Here is a 17,883-nt window from a genome sequence, read left to right on the forward strand (position 1 = left end):
GAGCGAAACGAGATGGAGAAATAAGATAAGGTGGTTAAGGAATCGTAAGTACTTCTGCTATTTGAGAATGACAAAGTAGAAAACTCTTAACTCAAAATGAGGAGAGTAAGGTAGCTCATGACTTGAGTGAATTTAGCAGCCTAATTGGGAAGAAACGATTGGTGTCGATCGAATCATTAAGGCTTCACTCACAGTCTTAGAGGCTTCGGTCTACATACATTAACATGCTTCTAGGGACACTTAACTAGTACATAGATAGAAATATCATACATGCCCTAGCTCCAATTGGTATAGCGTCTGTGATCTTCAAACCTAAGGGAGAAAAGAAACAAAAACGAGACAAAACACAAAAATAACATATTTTTGAATTTTTGGAATTTTTTGAAAAAGAATAAAAAAACAGAGAATAAAATATTTTTGGAGTTAGAGAAATTTTCTGAAAAATAATAAAAACAGAAAATAAAATATTTTTGAATTTTATGAAAAGTAAGTGAAAAACATAAAATAAATTAAGATACAATAAAGTGTACAAACGATACAATAGAAATGTCACCATTGTATATGAGGCAAAATGGACCGAGCGTTCGGTTCATTTCGGTTCCCGAAAAACCAGGACCCGAAATAGACCGAGCGTTTGCTCTATTTCGCTTCCAACTTTTAATGAGGCGCAAGCGATTTCAGTACAAATTCAGCTTCCAGCATTCCTAAGCCTTGTAAGATTTTATTAAAACTTGTTTCAGGCAAGGCTTTTGTAAAGATGTCAGGTAACTGATAAGTGGTTCTTACAAAATGTATTTCGATATTACCGTCCTCCACGTGATCCTTAATAAAATGATACATCAGTGCTACGTGTTTTGTTTTGGAGTGTTGCACTGGGTTGTGACATATCCTTATTGCACATTCAGAGTCAGAATATAATGGAATTCTCTTCATGTTCAGGCCATAGTCTCGAAGTTGACTTTGTATCCAAATGACATGTGATGTGCATGATGCTGCATCTATATACTCTGCTTTGGCTATAGAAAGAGACACACACGTTTGTTTCTTCGATTGCCATCTGAAAAGTTTGCCATCAAGGAATTGGCATCCTCCAGTAGTGGTCTTTCGGTCCAGTCCACATCCTCCTAGATCAGCATCAGAGAATGCATGAACAAAGAACCCTGATTTTGCTGGGTACCATAGACCGAGAGAAGAGGTTCGTTTCAAATATCGAAAGTTATTCTTCATAGCCAACAGGTGAGGTTCGCGAGGATTAGCTTGAAACCTGGCACAATAACACACAGAAAACATTATGTCTGGTCGACTAGCTATTAGATACATCAAGGACCCTATCATTTGACGATAGAGGGTCATGTCAGCAGCCAGTTTGTCCAGAGAAGGTGTTAACTTCATGCCAAACGCCATAGGAACCTTCATTTTTGAGTCTCCCATCATTCCAAACTTGGCAAGCAGGGTCTTTGTGTAAGCCTCTTGATTATTAAAAATGCCTCCAGGTCCCTGTCTAATATTTAAGTCAAGGAAAAAGTTAATTGGACCCATTGAGCTCATTTCAAACTTAGTCTCCATCAACTTCCTGAATTCTGCTGTTAAGCCAAGATTCGTGGAACCGAAGATGATATCATCGACATAAATTTGAACAATCATAAGCTGGTCATCCTCTTTCTCACGAAAGAAGGTTGGGTCAACCGAACCTTGTTTAAACTTTGGCATTTTTAGAAATCGAGTTAATGTTTCATTCCATGCTCTTGGTGCTTGCTTCAGACAATAAACTACCTTGTCCAGAATGTAGCAGTGATTTGGATACTTCTCGTTCACAAAACCTGGTGGTTGCTCTACATACATCGTTTCTTCTAATTCTCCATTTAGAAATACACACTTAACGTGCATTTGATACACTTCAAAGTTCTTGTGAGCAACATAAGTCATAAAGATTCTTACTGATTCTAACCTTGCCACTAGAGCGTAGGTCTCTTCGTAGTCTACCCCTTCTTCTTGACAATATCCCTTCACAACCAGCCTTGCTTTGTTACGAATTACATTCCCTTCTTTGTCCATTTTGTGTCGAATACCCATTTCAGTCCAACTACAGATGCATCCTTTGGTGTAGGAATCAGTCTCCATACCTTGTTTCGCTCAAACTCGTTGAGTTCGTCTTGCATTGCCTGTACCCAATCAGAGTGATTGAGTGCAGTGTTGATAGTCTTCGGTTCAACTTTGGAGACAAACAAATTAAACATGCAAAATTCCACTTGAGAGAATAACGCAGTTTGCTTCGCTTTCAGTTGAGAACGAGTAAGAACTCTTTCTGATGAATCACCAATGATTTGGGTTTTTGGATGATCTTCTGTCCATTTGGTGAGAGGAGGGTAATTTGGATCATAGGAGGGATCCAAATCAGGATTTACTTCTTCTTCGAATTCTGAATGAGTATCATCGTCAAATGATGAGACAGTTTCGGCTTCAGGCATTGAATTCTCCCCCTCAATTGGACGTTCGGTTGATATGGTAGTTGATGGGTTCTCCCCCTGGAATGGTAATTCAAGGTTACCAGATGAAGATGAACCCTCCCCCTGAAATGTAAAACTTTCTCTTGGAGGTTTGCTTTGACTAGGCTGTTCAATAGTTCTAGGTTGTTCTTTTTCAATATCCTTCGCTACATCATCAATGATTTACTTCAAGGTATCAATCTTATTGTCAGCTGACTTTGCTTCAGAGTGAATGGCTTTCTCTGGTTTATTGAATAATAATATGTATTGCTCAAATAAATTCGAAATGGAAACAGTGACTTGACCAGACGTGGGAAAGATTTCCTCCATTGAACCTTCGGTTGTTTGAAGCTTCTTGACGTAGTTGTCATCGAAGGTGACATAATAGGTTTCTTCAATTTTCTTGGAACGTTTGTTCAGACCCCTATATGCCTTGGAGTTTAATGAGTAGCCAAGAAAAATCCCTTCGTCAGCTTTGACATCAAACTTGTTTCGGTGCTCCTTTGAATTAAAAATAAAGCATCTGGAACCGAACACATGGAAGAACTTGACATTTGGCTTACGATTGTTCAAGATCTTATATGGTGTAATAGAAAAATGCTTATTGAGAAGAGATCTGTTCTGGGTGTAGCAAGCAACAACAATAGCATTAGCCCAGAAATATAACGACAATGAGGCAAAACGAAGCATGGTTCGGGCTGCTTCACACAACGAGCGGTTTCGCCTTTCAACGACACCATTTTGTTGTGGAGTGTAGGCAGCAAAAAATTTGTGAGATACTCCCTTTTCAGAAAGAAAGTCTTCAAATTCATTGTTTTTGAACTCCAGCCCATTGTCACTTCGAATAGTTCTTACCAACTTTCGTAGTTGAAGCTCTATTTGCTTGACAAAAACCTTGAGCTTTGGTGTAGCCTCTGATTTCTATTTAATAAAGAACACCCAGGTGAAACGAGTAAAATCATCTACTATTACTAGTATATATTTGTTACCACCAATTCTTTTAATAGCCGAAGGTCCACATAAATCTATATGCAGAAGCTCAAGTGGTTCGATGATCTTCGTGTTGACACATGTTGGATGAATTTTCTTGCTTTGCTTTCCCATTTCATATTCAGCACACAAATGTTCATTATAAAACTTGAGTATTGTAAGTCCTCGCACATGATCACCAAGAACTAGCTTGTTGATGTCTTTGACATTGAGGTGTGAGGGCATTCTGTGCCATAACCAACATTCGTTTGAGTGTGCTTTCGTTAGCAGACACACATCTGGCTTCCCTCGAATGGGATTAAAGTTCAGTGGGTACATTTCGTCTTTTCTTTTGGATTTTAAAAGAACTATTTTGGTCTTCTTCTCTACTATTTCAGACCCTTCATCATTGAATGAAACCTTCAGTCCAGTTCCCACCACCAGTTGTGAAACACTGATGAGATTGTGTTGTAAGCCCTCTACGTATGCTACTTTTCTGATCGAGAATTCACCATTTGTGATCATTCCGTAGCCTTTTATTGTGCCAAATGAGTTGTTGCCATACTTGACACAACCACCATTCGTAAGAGATCGAAACTCCTAAAGCTCTTCCTTTCTCCCTGTCATGTGATGTGAGCAGCCACTATCAATGTACCATTCTTCGTCGAACTGCTCGTCACGCATAACCTACAAAAATCAAGCAGATTTAGGAACCCAAAGTTTCTTGGGTCCTTGTGAGAATTTTACAGAACACGGTATAGCAATAGAATAATCAACCAAGTAAGTTCGTTTAATTAGGGTTATTTCATCTTTTCTTTTGATTGTAAAAACTTTGATTTTATTATCTTTTAACGCTATAACCTTAGGTTTAGGAATTGGATATTTATTGTTTTCTAACTTTTGCTTTTGTTTCCTTAGGTTAGTATTCAACTTCTTTTCGTCTTCTGAGACGATATTCCCTTTTCCCTTCACATCTTCTTTAGGATTGTGCTTTGAGTGAGAGGAATGTGTTTTAGAAGTGAAAACTTGCTTTTAGGTCCTTTCACTTGTGGATGAGGAACCGAAACTGCCCCTTTGGTTGTTGAGTTGAGAACCGAAACCACCCTTTCGGTTTCTTTCGCTTCTATTTTTGGGACCGAAAGTTCCCTTTCGGTTTTCTTAGCTACACGAATAACATTGAGTATAAGAAGTAGATTGATTCTTTGATACTCATTTATCTTTAGAGGTTGAACCCTTGTCTGATCGAACGTAATTTGGGTTTTGGGACTGCCAAAACTGTTTCCTTTCAGTGAGGTTCTTCTTGTATCTCATGTTACATTGATGTTTCTTTTCAGAGATCTGTTTTGTAACGACGTAATTTTTCAAAACAACTTTTTCATTTTAAATCAAATGGCCTTCATAACACATTTCGTAAAATCTAATTTATTTAAATTAGAAACACAAATTCATGTTTAATTAATTAATAATCCAGGATCCTCAGAACAAAATTCTTTCTCTGGTGTGTACAATCAAGCCGGTGCCGTCCCGCGATCCTGAGAAAAACATGAAACACATAACACATAACATGATAAGCACGAAGCTTAGTGTGTTCCCCAAAATACCACATGCAACAAATTCGCCGCTCGAGGCTACACTTTACAAGACCCTCCGGTCAATGTGTCTTAGTGGGACCCTCCAGTCCCATAGCTCGTTGGACCCTCTGGTTCGGTCTAGCTCGTTGGACCCCCGAGTCTGATCTGGTTGAGGACCCTCTGGCCTCATAAATCGTTGGATCCTCTAGTCCGGTCTGTAAAGCTCCACATAGCATAAATCACAAAGAATTAATGCACAGCATAACACATAGGCAGGATAACATAATACTTAATGTAAGCACATACGACCTTCCGGTCACACACAACTACCACTCAAGGTAAAGTATAGTGAGAAGACTCACCTCGCTTGATGTCTAGTAAACTCGTGTGCTTGATATCCCCGATCTATCCTCCATTATCAAAATGATAATATCTCTAATCAAAATTCTCCTTATATTTTCATCTCTAAAGAATGGGTAGAAGACCATTCTACCCATCCCTGACCTCTCTTGAATTAGTTTGACCACCCCTAAGGTCAACTGAAGTAAACTCTAGACAACGGTCCAACTTTGACCAGACTCGTCGAGTGTACTCGGGTGACTCGGCGAGTCCATGTTTATCCTCTAAATTCTCCTAAGGCATCACTCGAATCGTAGAGTTAACCTTTCACTCGATGAGTTACCATTGATCACGAATCGCGAGGCAACCCGATCCGACTCGTCGAGTCCTCTCATAGACACGACGAGTTTCCTCCATGGCAATACTCATTTGACCTTCTAAGGTCAGATCTATTTCTCTAACTTATAGATCTGGCCCTCTAGCACCCAAAAGTCACGTAAAGGTTCAATATTTATGTCCATGTACCACACATCAAGCTCTATTTGAAGAAATAACTCTTAAAATGACAACCTAGACTCAAAACTCCAATGGGACTGCATAAAGTTGGATGATTGGTACTCTCTGGACCTCTCAAGGTCCAGATCTGATGTCTATGCATCAAGGGGACTTCACTATCATCATAAGTCAACTTAAAAGATGGTAAAGAAACCCTAAATTCATGCGATCTACTAACCATACGAAAACAAGTAGAGATTTATACCTTACAGAGTAGCTTTGAATGGAATAGGAGTAGATCTGAGCCCCTCCAACAATTTAGCTTGAACACTCTCCTTCTTCCTTGCAAGAATGCACCCAAAATGATGAAAATTAGCTTCCTCTTTCTCTCTATGCTCTCTGGATCAATTAGGGTTCTTCAAGGGAAGCGTGGCCGCAAATGAAGGCCATAAGGGCCTTTAAATAGGTCACAAACACAGACAATTAGGGTTTTCTTCTGCAGCGCTGACTCGACGAGTCGGATACCCGACTCGTCGAGTCCATCCATTTAACACGTCACCAAAACGCGACCCTACTCGACGAGTTGAAGCACCAAATCATCGAGTCACTCCTCCTATCTCGAAATGAATACTCAAAATATTATCCCTATAAATTTGTATGTTACAATTCTCCCTCACTTGAATTAGATTTCGCACTCAAATCATCGAGTCACCCCTTATGACTTTCCAAATCTGGAACTCTTATGGTCTGGTCCGTGTCGGACCATCCACTCAAGATATCATCATGTTATTCGCTCTTCAAATAACAGACCCCAATCACTCACTGCCCCTTCGAGTCTCAAAAGATAAGCCCAACAATCGGCTACCGATCACCCATGCCAGACATACCAAACGATCCCAAACGCACTTCCATAGATGAAAGGATCTCATGCTACCGGAGACCCATCCACTGGACTGCTATAAGAATCTGTCCGAACATTGAACCCTCAACATCCCGTCCTCAGACACAAGAAAATAATCAAGCTCGCTCAGAAGTGTCCTCTGACATCTAAAATCATATGCCCCAAAGCGTCTCACTGACTTCCTTCTCATAACAACTATCTCGTCCCATTGTCACACACCAGACACGAAGCTCTCTTTACCCCAAGCGATTACTATAATCCCAACTAAAATTGTCTCACTCTCGACCTCTGTCGACAACTACCCATAAGTCTCATGCATCTCGCAGCCTTTCCCACGCAACGAACCGACCCACGCAGTTCCAAGACACCAGATGGAAATCAATTCCCCTTCCAAAAAGAAATTCATCTCTAAATCCGGAATCTCAAACCATTTACTTGATACACCACTAGAATCAAACTCAACTCGAGAGTCTGGCCCGACGCGAAATTGGAACCACCCGTCCCAAAAAAGCATCTAACTCATGACTCATGACTCGCAACCCACTCGTACATCACTTCTCCGATCCCTTCCCATTACGGTCTCCACAACCTAACTCAGGATATAATGATTCCCGACCATTATGGAGGCCTCTGTCTCTTTCCTAATCTGGCCACTAGACTGTTGGATACTCAATGCAATAAGGCTACTCAAGCCTATTCAATGCAGTAAGGCTACTCAAGCCTAAGAACTCTTCTGATTCATGCTCTGAGTAACGAATAATGCGGTTCCTCGCAGCACCACGACACCCTCTCACCAAATAGTGAGTACTACGGCTCCCCGCAGTATCACAATACCCTCTCTGACTAGTGAGTACTACGAATCCCCGCAGTATCACAAGACCTTCTCACTGACTAGTGTGTACTACGGCTCCCCGCGGTATCACCACACCCCCTTTTACTGACTTGTGAGTACTAAGGCTCCCCGCAGTATGACCACACCCTCTCTTACTGACTAGTGAGTACTACGGTTCCCCGCAATATCACAACACCCTCTCTCAATGACTAGTGAGTACTACGGCTCCCCGCAGTATGACCACACCCTTTCTTACTGACTAGTGAGTACTACGACTCCCCGCAGTATCACCACACCCTCTCTTACTGACTAGTGAGTACTACGGCTCCGTGCAATATCACAACAACTTCTCACTTGCTGTCACTAGCCGAAGGGCTCCCCTCTAGAATCATAGATACTTGATACTCCACTTAGTATCTCGTAATTCAAGCCTCAAAATAACTCGATAACCAAGACATCATGCTCAGATACCTCGATACACCATCACTGAACCTCACAAAGTCTTTCCTCACCCACGGATCTCCCGTATATGACATCATACCCTGATACCGCAAGGCATCCTTTCAAAGTCTCGCAACTGATCTTCCTTTCGCACCACTCGTAACTCCGAATATTCCAACTCTCAATTGAAACACGGAGGAGTCGTCAGCGACTCAAAATGTGTAAACAACAATCCGAAAGTTCCTCCTCTATTGCTTAAAAATCATGCAAGAATACTCATAACGACCCTGAAGTTGGTTGCCTAATCAACTTATTCCCTCCCCACACTGCATAAAATAGCCCATAACTTGATCCAGAAATTCTCAACCACCGAACTAACCCTTCAAGCCAACCACCTCAAACTGGCCATTATAACCTTGAAGGATTCCTAACCACCACAAGGTCTCCGAACAACGGCCACTTTCCGTGGAGACACTCATTCTTTCTCAAACATGTATCACGTGCTCTATCTCGCTCTACACCTCGCCTTGACCACCAATAACCCTGGTCTCAAGGAATCCATACCGCATGTTTCTATATCCAGTTCTCTAACGCTCTTGAACAACTCTTTGATCTCCTCAAAAAGTACCCAGTTCTCCCCCACTAAGGGTTCGAACCATCACCAATTGGTTCACCAACAATCTATCCCACAGACTGTTTTTACCAGTAACATCGCACCTACTCTTGGAAGGTGATACGCAATGCTCGATCATCTCCCGAATGGAGATCAAGCAACTCCAAATACTTCGAATCTCAACTGAAATCCTTAGAAACTTCTCATCATGACTGCCTCTAGTCATTCAGAATCTCGTACCATTCCACTGCCGGACATCTCAGCTGTCTAGTAGTAACCCTGACTCTCAGTCTGAAAATAATGAATTAACATACTCCTCATCCTCAATTCCTCAACCATCGTCCCATCACGTGAATTATCATAAGAGCAGAGACCTCATTTGCACACTCGATACTTATAATAGACAAAAAGAGCCACCGCTCCGATATACTCCTCTTGATCTCCTGTTGCTGCAGCTAACACATGTCCTACTATGCTAAAATAGGGTGTATCCTGGTCCTTGACCATCTCAGTCCCCACTCACAACCTGCTCATGCTATATCCTTACCTCGTGGCAGACATATTGCCCCGATACTCCGATGAAAGGTTGTAACCAAAGCTACCCCACAGGGCTCACCCCCAACATCGGAAACCGAAAATCTCAATACCTCTCCTGTTTCCCACAGGAACAGAAATAGCACCGCTCCGGTTACAGAAGCTGACATCTCCACTATCGTTCGTTTTCTCAACTCAGACCGTAATCCTCCACAAACACCATCTTTACTCATCCCTGAGTCCTGTGACTCCAACTGGCATCTCACCAAAAATTCCTCAGAACTAAATCGATTTCCCTCTCAAGGTATACTTCATCGAAACTCGTGTAACACGGCCCTTTGGCCCCCAGACTCAATCACATCCGACCTCAGTCAAATAATCTCAACAGGGTAACTGGAAAACGGCATAAGCACCATCTGCTACGAACCATGATACTCAACCCATGTTACCTCTTCCCAATCTGTCTCAGATCATGGTGCTCGAACCATGGCATCACCTCTCAATATGCTACAAATCATGGCACTCGAACCATGACATCACCTCTCAATATGCTACAAATCATGGTACTCGAACCATGATATCACCTCTCAATCTGCTACAAATCATGGTACTCGAACCATGACATCACCTCTCGATCTGCTACTTAGATCCTCCGAGTATGGGTCCTCTGTTTTCGGTAGTACGGGCCCATACTACTTGCCACATATACCCATACTTTCTACACGGACCATCCTATAGTTTCTAGGTAGCTGCTCAACCTTTTCGATCACCAATTCTGTCACGCGTGTTCGTTCCCCAACGAAATGCTCTACTCTGTCACCGCACTCATCTGACCATGGTCACCCCTTAGGCTCTTCCTAGGTTCTCACACTTCTTCGCCATCAGTTGCTGAAGAACTCCTAATGATGCCAGCCATCTACCTCCTGAATATCATCATATTCACTTAGTAGCTGACTCCCATCATCGAGAGTTCTATGAAGCACGAAGCAACCAGCATTCGCGCATCGAATAATCTCTACCAACACGTAAAACCACTCTAGGATACAACTCTATTGGCTCTATTCACACTCAACAGGTGTCACCGAACTCAAGCAACTCTACCCGACACGGGCATCTAACTACTCTCTCAGTAGGCTCCTCCAATGCTCATCTAGGTATCTCTCGTAGATTACTCCACTACTCAAATCCCTCTCTACATAGGATTCTTGCTGGATACTCTTTCTCAGCACATACTCAAGAGCACATCACAAATAACAACAACTCCTTGGCTAAGGCATTACAAATCAGGCCACTCGGGTCCTAAGATATGAAATACCTAGCCTATCTCTAGCATGCATAATATATCATAAAATATCTCATAACATCTCATAACACAAAAGTTAGGGTATTTTGGGAAATCACCATTCGGGCTCTGGCTGATTGTACACACTGCTCTTTCTCGTTCTCTCTTTTAGAAACTCTTGCTCGTTTTAGAAAATCATTTCTTTGAATTTTTTTCTCAAATCCTCAGTTTGTGTCCAGATTTACCCGAAGGCACATCAGAATCCCTCAAACCAAAGCTCTGATTCCAACTTGTAACGACGTAATTTTTCAAAACAACCGTTTCATTTTATATCATATGGCCTTCATTACACATTTCGTAAAATCTCATTTATTTAAATTACAAACACAACTCCATGTTTAATTAATTAATAATCCAGGATCCTCGGAACATAATTCTTTCTCTGGTGTGTAAAATCAAGCCGGTGCCGTCCCGCAATCCTGAGAAAAACCTAAAACACATAACACATAACATGATAAGCACGAAGCTTAGTGAGTTCCCCAAAATACCACATGTAACAAATTTGCAACTCGAGGCTACACTCTGCAAGACCCTCCGGTCAATGTGTCTCAACGGGATCCTCCAGTCCCATAGCTCGTTGGACCCTCTGGTCCGGTCTAGCTGGTTGGACCTCCCGATCCGGTATGGTTAAGTACCCTTTGGCCTCATAAATCGTTGGACCCTCTGGTTTGGTCTGTGAAGCTCCGCATGGCATAAATCATAAAGAAATAATACACATCATAACACATAGGCAGGATAACATAATACTCAATGTAAGCACATACGACCTTCCGGTCACACATAACTACCACTCAAGGTAAAGTATAGTGAGAAGACTCACCTCGCTTGATGTCTAGTAAACTCGTGTGCTCGATATCCCTGATCTATCCTCTGACTATCAAAATGATAATATCTCTAATCAAAATTCTCCTTATATTCTCATCTCTAAATAATAGGTAGAAGACCATTCTACCCTTCTCTGACCTCTCTTGAATCAGTTTGACCAACCCTAAGGTCAACTGAAGTAAACTCTAGACAACGGTCATACTTTGACTAGACTCGTCGAGTGTACTCGGGTGACTCAGCGAGTCCATGCGTATCCTCTAAATTCTCCTAAGTCCTCACTCGACTCATCACGAATTGCGGGGCAGTCCGATCCGACTCGTCGAGTCCTCTCATGGACTCGAGAAGTTTCCTTCATGGCAATACTCATTTGACCTTCTGAGGTCAGATCTGTTTCTGTAACTTATAGATCTAGCCTTCTAGCACCCAAAAGTCATGTAAAGGTTCAATCTTTATGTCCATACACCACACATCAAGCTCTATTTGAAGAAATAACTCTTAAAATGACAACCTAGATTCAAAAATCCAATGGGACTGCATAAAGCTGGATGATTGGGACTCTCTGGACCTCTTAAGCTCTAGATCTGATGTATATGCCTCAAGGCGACTTCACTTTCATCATAACTCAACTTAAAAGATGGTAAAGAAACCCTAAATTCATGAGATCTACTAACCATATGAAAACTGGTAGAGATTTATACCTTACACAGCAGCTTTGAATGGAATGGGAGTAGATTTGAGCCCCTCCAACAATTTAGCTTGAACACCCTCCTTCTTCCTTGCAAGAATGCACCCAAAATGATTAAAAATTAGTTTCTTCTTTCTATTTATGCTCACTGGATCAATTAGGGTTCTTCAAGGGAAGTGTGGCCGACAATGAAAGCCATAAGGACCTTTAAATAGGTTACAAACCCGAACAATTAGGGTTTTCTTCAGCAGTGGCTGCAGTGCTAACTCGGCGAGTTAGATACCTAACTCGTCGAGTTCATCCATTTAACATGTCACCAAAATGCGACCCTACTCTGCGAGTTGAGGCACCAACTCGTCGAGTCACTCCTCCTATCTCGAAATGAATAATCAAAATATTATCCCTAGAAATCCGAATGTTACATGTTCGAAGTTTTATGAATGTTGACCTTCGGTTTCGATCTTTCATCATGAGTTTCATTTCTTAACGAGGAGGTTTCGCTGGTCACCTTATCTGATTCACTTGGAATCTTTTTGGTACCACTGGTTGTTGGCATTTCAAAACGTGTAGGCTTGTTGAGTGGTTTTGCCACATATCTGCCTTTAACCCTCCATGATGTTTTCTCAGATAGACCGACCGTTTCATCCGCATTGTCTATTGGTGTCGACCATAAAATTTCATCACATCCTTCAGCATTCTCTTCATTCACTAATGTGGTGAATTCGGTAGTTTGCGTCTGTGTAACGTCGGTAACTGCATAAACTTGATTTGGCGTGGTTTGGACCTTCTTTTACACCACAACCTTTTCTTTCATAACTTTGGACTTATTTTGGGACAAACGAGCGAATTCAACCGAGTTTTCAAAAATGAAATTTTTGGTAGATTCGGGTTCGCTCTTGACAAGTTCAGAACAATCTACCTCATCTTCTACAGATATTTCACTCATATCATCATCCTAATCAAATTCAGAAGTATTTTCAACATTAATTTTTGTTTCTGAACTCAACTTGGCATTCAACGAGTCAAATTTCTGCATGGTTTCGGTTTTAATTTTCAATTTATCATTTCCGTCTAATAAATTCTTAAGCATGTCCTTGTGGTCTTTGGACTGCATAAAAGATTCAATTTTGTCAAGAACAATTTTATAGCCAGGAGAAACTTCATCAGACAAGACAACAACTTCACAATCATAAACATCAACATCAATTACGTCCTCCTTTAATTCACGGAAGGGAAGAATCATACTGTGAATTTTCCTGCCTATTTCACAATCCAGATGCAACTGAGTGATATTGGAATATAAATGTTTAGAATTTAAAGAAAAACATTTCTCTGCTTTAAAAGCTTCAAATTATCCTTTTGAAAATAAATTTTCTCATCCTTAATTCTAATTAACTCTTTCCCCTTTTGCTCAATCCACAATCGCCTCTCCTCACTCTTCAAAGACACCCTATTGAGTTGATCAGTTAGCTTAGAATTTGTGAGGCAATTTTGGGTTAAACTACCACTTAAACTAGAAAATTTAGATTTTAATCCGTTCAATTCTATTTCATAGTTCGTGACATGGATTTTTAATGATTCGAGAATAGATTATACCTTCAAGATCATTTGGTGGCACTCATGGATATGCTCACCAACAAGCTTGGTAGTGAAGCACCTGTCTTCTCATTCCTTCGCTTCATCTTGACCCCCATCAGTGGTGTTGTTGGATTAATGTCTAAGTCCATAACTATAATTGGTAAGACTTGACCCGACCCGGCATGGTCCATTTGGGTTGCATACCATCATGCACTTGGATAGACTATAATGAGAGAAATAAGACACTTATGGTTATTAATATATTATGAGTTCTAGTATATTAATAATAAGAATAATAAGATTATTTAATTAGTATTGATCAAGAATTAATCTAGGATTAACTAAGTGATCAAAAGAAGACTAATTAAATATATGGGTTGATTGTGTAAATCATCCATACTTGTATAGTGGGCTAATGCTCCATGGATAATCAAGTTGGGCTAAAACCCATAGGATGGTCCATGGATGCTCCATGGTGTATTTGTACCCATGGATCATGGAAATGAAAGGCCATGTCAATTAGGGTTTACATGGTGTAACCCTAACTATATAAGCATCTTATTCTTGACCAAAATCGGCCACTAGTGTGTGAAGTGAAAGGGCTAGCCGATTTCATGAGTTGTAGAATTCTCTCAAGTTATTCTAAGTGTTTTGGTGATTGTGATTCCATTTGAGGCTTCCACACAATTGGGGCTAGGCACTCAAGCTTCATGAAGACTTTCTACATCAAAGAGGTATGTATTCTATCTTGTTACGTTCATTGTTTTTGTATGCTAGATTAGGATAATACCTTGGAAGTTCTTATTTGCATGTATAATAGAGAAAACATAGATCCAAGGTATTTAGGGTTGCATGTACACTTAGGAGTGTTTGAATGATCAAAACCCAACATGCCAAATGTGTGAAATGTTTGTCTTGATTAGAATCCACACTGTCTCTTGGATGTTTGACAAGGGAGTCTTATAGGTCAAGAGGACAGTGGGAGTCATAAAGGTCTTGAATAAAACCTGAAGTTCTTCTCTAGCACATGACTTGAGGTTTATAACCTATCATGTTGACATATTCTGTGCCCATTCCAGTTAAAGTTGGCTTTGCATATGAGTTCTTAGAATTCTCAATTGGTTGCACAACAACTTGGAAGCAATGGCATGCCCTTGAGCTTCCAGGTGGCAAGAAATTAAGATTGAGTTCAATCCATATGGTTTTGGTTTTCTCATTACCTGTGTCTTGTGATTATGGTTTTGACAAATTCTCATGGATAAGAACACATACACCATTAAATCTAAGTGTCATAAGGTTTCTCTCCAATTCATGAAAATGATGGTGAGGAAACACTTTCACTAAGTAGATTTTATCTAGATAGCAATTGTGATATTTGCATTCTCAAAGTCGTTAGTGGAGCGTGTGTGGTTAACCGACACACTAACATGGACTTGTGAGAAATGGCAAAAGGTCTAACCATTATGATTACGGCATCCCTCTTCATAATTGTTTAGACACACAAGTGTGCTATCTAAGGGAAGGTGTATGATTTTGATAAAGTTTTATCAAAACAATCTAGTATCAGAAATCTGAACTTTGGTAAGAAAGTCAGCTGATTTCTGAGTACATGTCAAAGCTAGTGGGAGAATAAGTGTTATGCTAATAATCATCATGTTAGTGGGAGCATGATAATTATGATAAGTATTGCAAGCTAGCAATGTTAATTATAGAAAACAAAAGGTTTCAATTGGGAAAAGTTGTTTTGCTATAATTAAGGGAGAGGAAATTATACTTCATCTCAAATCTATAAGCTTAGATCGTGAGATTTTAATCATTTAGTCAAGGATATATATATATGAATTTCATGTTGGAATGGCTCAACATAAGGAAATTCTGTATATGAGTCCATTATTTGCGTTCTAAAATTCGATTATGATTACGGCATCCCTTTTCATAATCTGAATTATGAGAACTTGGCAAATAAAAATGGAAATGTTATAGCAAAAGACTAGTTTAGTCTTTATGTGAGACATCATGAATCGTGTCCCATATGCTTCGGATATAGGATCGATTACATGTGCTATATTCATCCATTTTAAAATTTTCCAGATGCCTGGGGCATTAAGAAGGGAAAAGGTTTAGAACTGGATATGACTAAAAGGATTAAACAATTGTCGAGGACAATCTAAGGTTTACCAAAGATTGGTTGCTCAAGGACAGTTGGAAGTATAGTGATAATTCTGGAAGGACCATATTGACATAGTCTGTAAGGAGGCAACTCTTGGTCAGAAGTGATAGTCAAAAATGGAATCTGGAAATGTTTCAAAGTTAGAATTTTCAATCTATGTAAGATTAAGGAAACTTAATGCAAGAAGGATGTTTCCAAGGAACTGATCTCCTTTAGAATGCTCTGTAATGTTTGTTGTCAAGTCTTTATGACTTTGTGCATAATCATTACAAGAGGATCAATGCATATAAGTTTAGAATCTAACAGATTTCAGTAAATGGCATGAATTTGGAATTCTTGCATTTGCGGTAAGGATTTGGGAGTGTGAAAAGAGAATCATTGAAATTATGTTCAATTGATCTAGTTCACAAAGTAAAGATCATAGACAAACATAGTATGCATACTTGGTGTATGGCATGACTAGTGTTTAGAAAACATAGTGTACATGCTTGGAGCATGGGACAACTATTGTTTTAAATTCAAGAATAAAGTTGATAGCTGAAACAGTATACAATGAATAATGTGTAATCATATGGTGATAAATAAAAGGTGTTTTATTTATGTTCAAAGGGTTGATACCATATTGGATTCAATTATTATTGTGTTTCATTTTGCATATTTTGACTTCCCGAATAAACTGGGTTATTCTTCCGGAATGACTAAGTTATTCAAACCATCCACAGTCGGTCATATGTTGGAAGTAGATATGAATTAAGACTGTCATGGGTTGGCTTGTAGAGGTCTAAGGTGTTGGACAAAGGGCTACAACACTCATGAGTGCTCATAAGTTCTGAGTATTGGATTCAACCCGCGTTCAATGGAATCACTTCATGGATTTTATCACGAGTGATCATGAAATGATAATATCTTATATTCTTCAAACCTAGAGATATGAGTTGTTACTATGAGTTGGTTGTACATTGATTGCACGAAAACGCATTTGGTAACTCGGTGCTATAAAACGTGCCTTTGTGTATGATTCAACAAGTAGTAGAACAAGCCATATGAGTCGAAGTTTATCCATTCCTTTTACCTTCGGGATAAAAGCGATATATGTGGGCCCCTCGATGATTTATTGATGACAAATGGAAGTGCTCGGCCGGGCCAGGACTGATTTGATTTGTTCAATTAGTCAGTTGTCATAAATCGCAAATCGGGAAACAACAAATGGACAGAGAGAATGATTATAATCCATGTCTCAGTCCATATGATATCTAGAATGGAGGAATATATGATCCCTTATCTAATGGACAAGTCATTGACAAAGGTCAGAGTTCATCTACAACGTCAGAGTTCGACAGAAGCTTTTGAGAGCTACGATTGCCAGTTGGTTCCTGAAGTCATACGCAATAATAGTTTTAGACTTATCCAAGTGGGAGACTGTTGGATTAATGTCTAAGTCCATAACTATAATTGGTAAGACTTGACCCGACCCGGCTTGGTCCATTTGGGTTGCATACCATCATGCACTTGGATAAACTATAATGAGAAAAATAAGACACTTATGGTTATTAATATATTATGAGTTCTAGTATATTAATAATAAGAATAATAAGATTATTTAATTAGTATTGATCAAGAATTAATCTAGGATTAATTAAGTGAACAAAAGAAGACTAATTAAATATATGGGTTGATTGTGTAAATCATCCATACTTGTATAGTGGGCTAATGCTCCATGGATAATCAAGTTGGGCTAAAACCCATAGGATGGTCCATGGATGCTCCATGGTGTATTTGTACCCATGGATCATGGAAATGAAAGGCCATGTCAATTAGGGTTTACATGGTGTAACCCTAACTATATAAGCATCTTATTCTTGACCAAAATCGGCCACTAGTGTGTGAAGTGAAAGGGCTAGCCGATTTCATGAGTTGTAGAATTCTCTCAAGTTATTCTAAGTGTTTTGGTGATTGTGATTCCATTTGAGGCTTCCACACAATTGGGGCTAGGCACTCAAGCTTCATGAAGACTTTCTACATCAAAGAGGTATGTATTCTATCTTGTTACGTTCATTGTTTTTGTATGCTAGATTAGGATTATACCTTGGAAGTTCTTATTT

The 17,883-nt window shown here is 39.8% G+C and overlaps 1 protein-coding gene across 1 annotated transcript; it reads right to left on the minus strand.

The window, feature by feature from the left end:
• Positions 1-657: 657 nt before the first annotated feature.
• Positions 658-3,980, minus strand: LOC145089563 (uncharacterized). The gene is made up of 5 exons (XM_079027987.1): positions 3,459-3,980; positions 3,224-3,407; positions 2,236-2,653; positions 1,949-2,083; positions 658-1,264 (listed from the first exon to the last, which is right to left on the minus strand). The coding sequence occupies exons 1-5, from the start codon at positions 3,978-3,980 to the stop codon at positions 658-660; spliced, it is 1,866 nt and encodes a 621-aa protein (XP_078884113.1).
• Positions 3,981-17,883: the final 13,903 nt, after the last annotated feature.

The sequence above is a fragment of the Lactuca serriola genome, chromosome 2 (genome assembly GCF_051521515.1).
Source record: "Lactuca serriola cultivar US96UC23 chromosome 2, Lser_US96UC23_V15, whole genome shotgun sequence".
NCBI classification, from domain to species: Eukaryota; Viridiplantae; Streptophyta; class Magnoliopsida; order Asterales; family Asteraceae; genus Lactuca; species Lactuca serriola.

Coding starts and splice junctions, on each gene's coding strand:
- LOC145089563 (XM_079027987.1), bottom strand. CDS start 3,980: ATGATCACAAATGGTGAATTCTCGATCAGAAAAGTAGCATACGTAGAG. Junction 3,408..3,458: donor GTGGTAACAAATATATACTA/GTAATAGTAGAT, acceptor TTTATTAAATAG/AAATCAGAGGCTACACCAAA. Junction 1,265..1,948: donor ACCTACGCTCTAGTGGCAAG/GTTAGAATCAGT, acceptor TTATTGTGCCAG/GTTTCAAGCTAATCCTCGCG.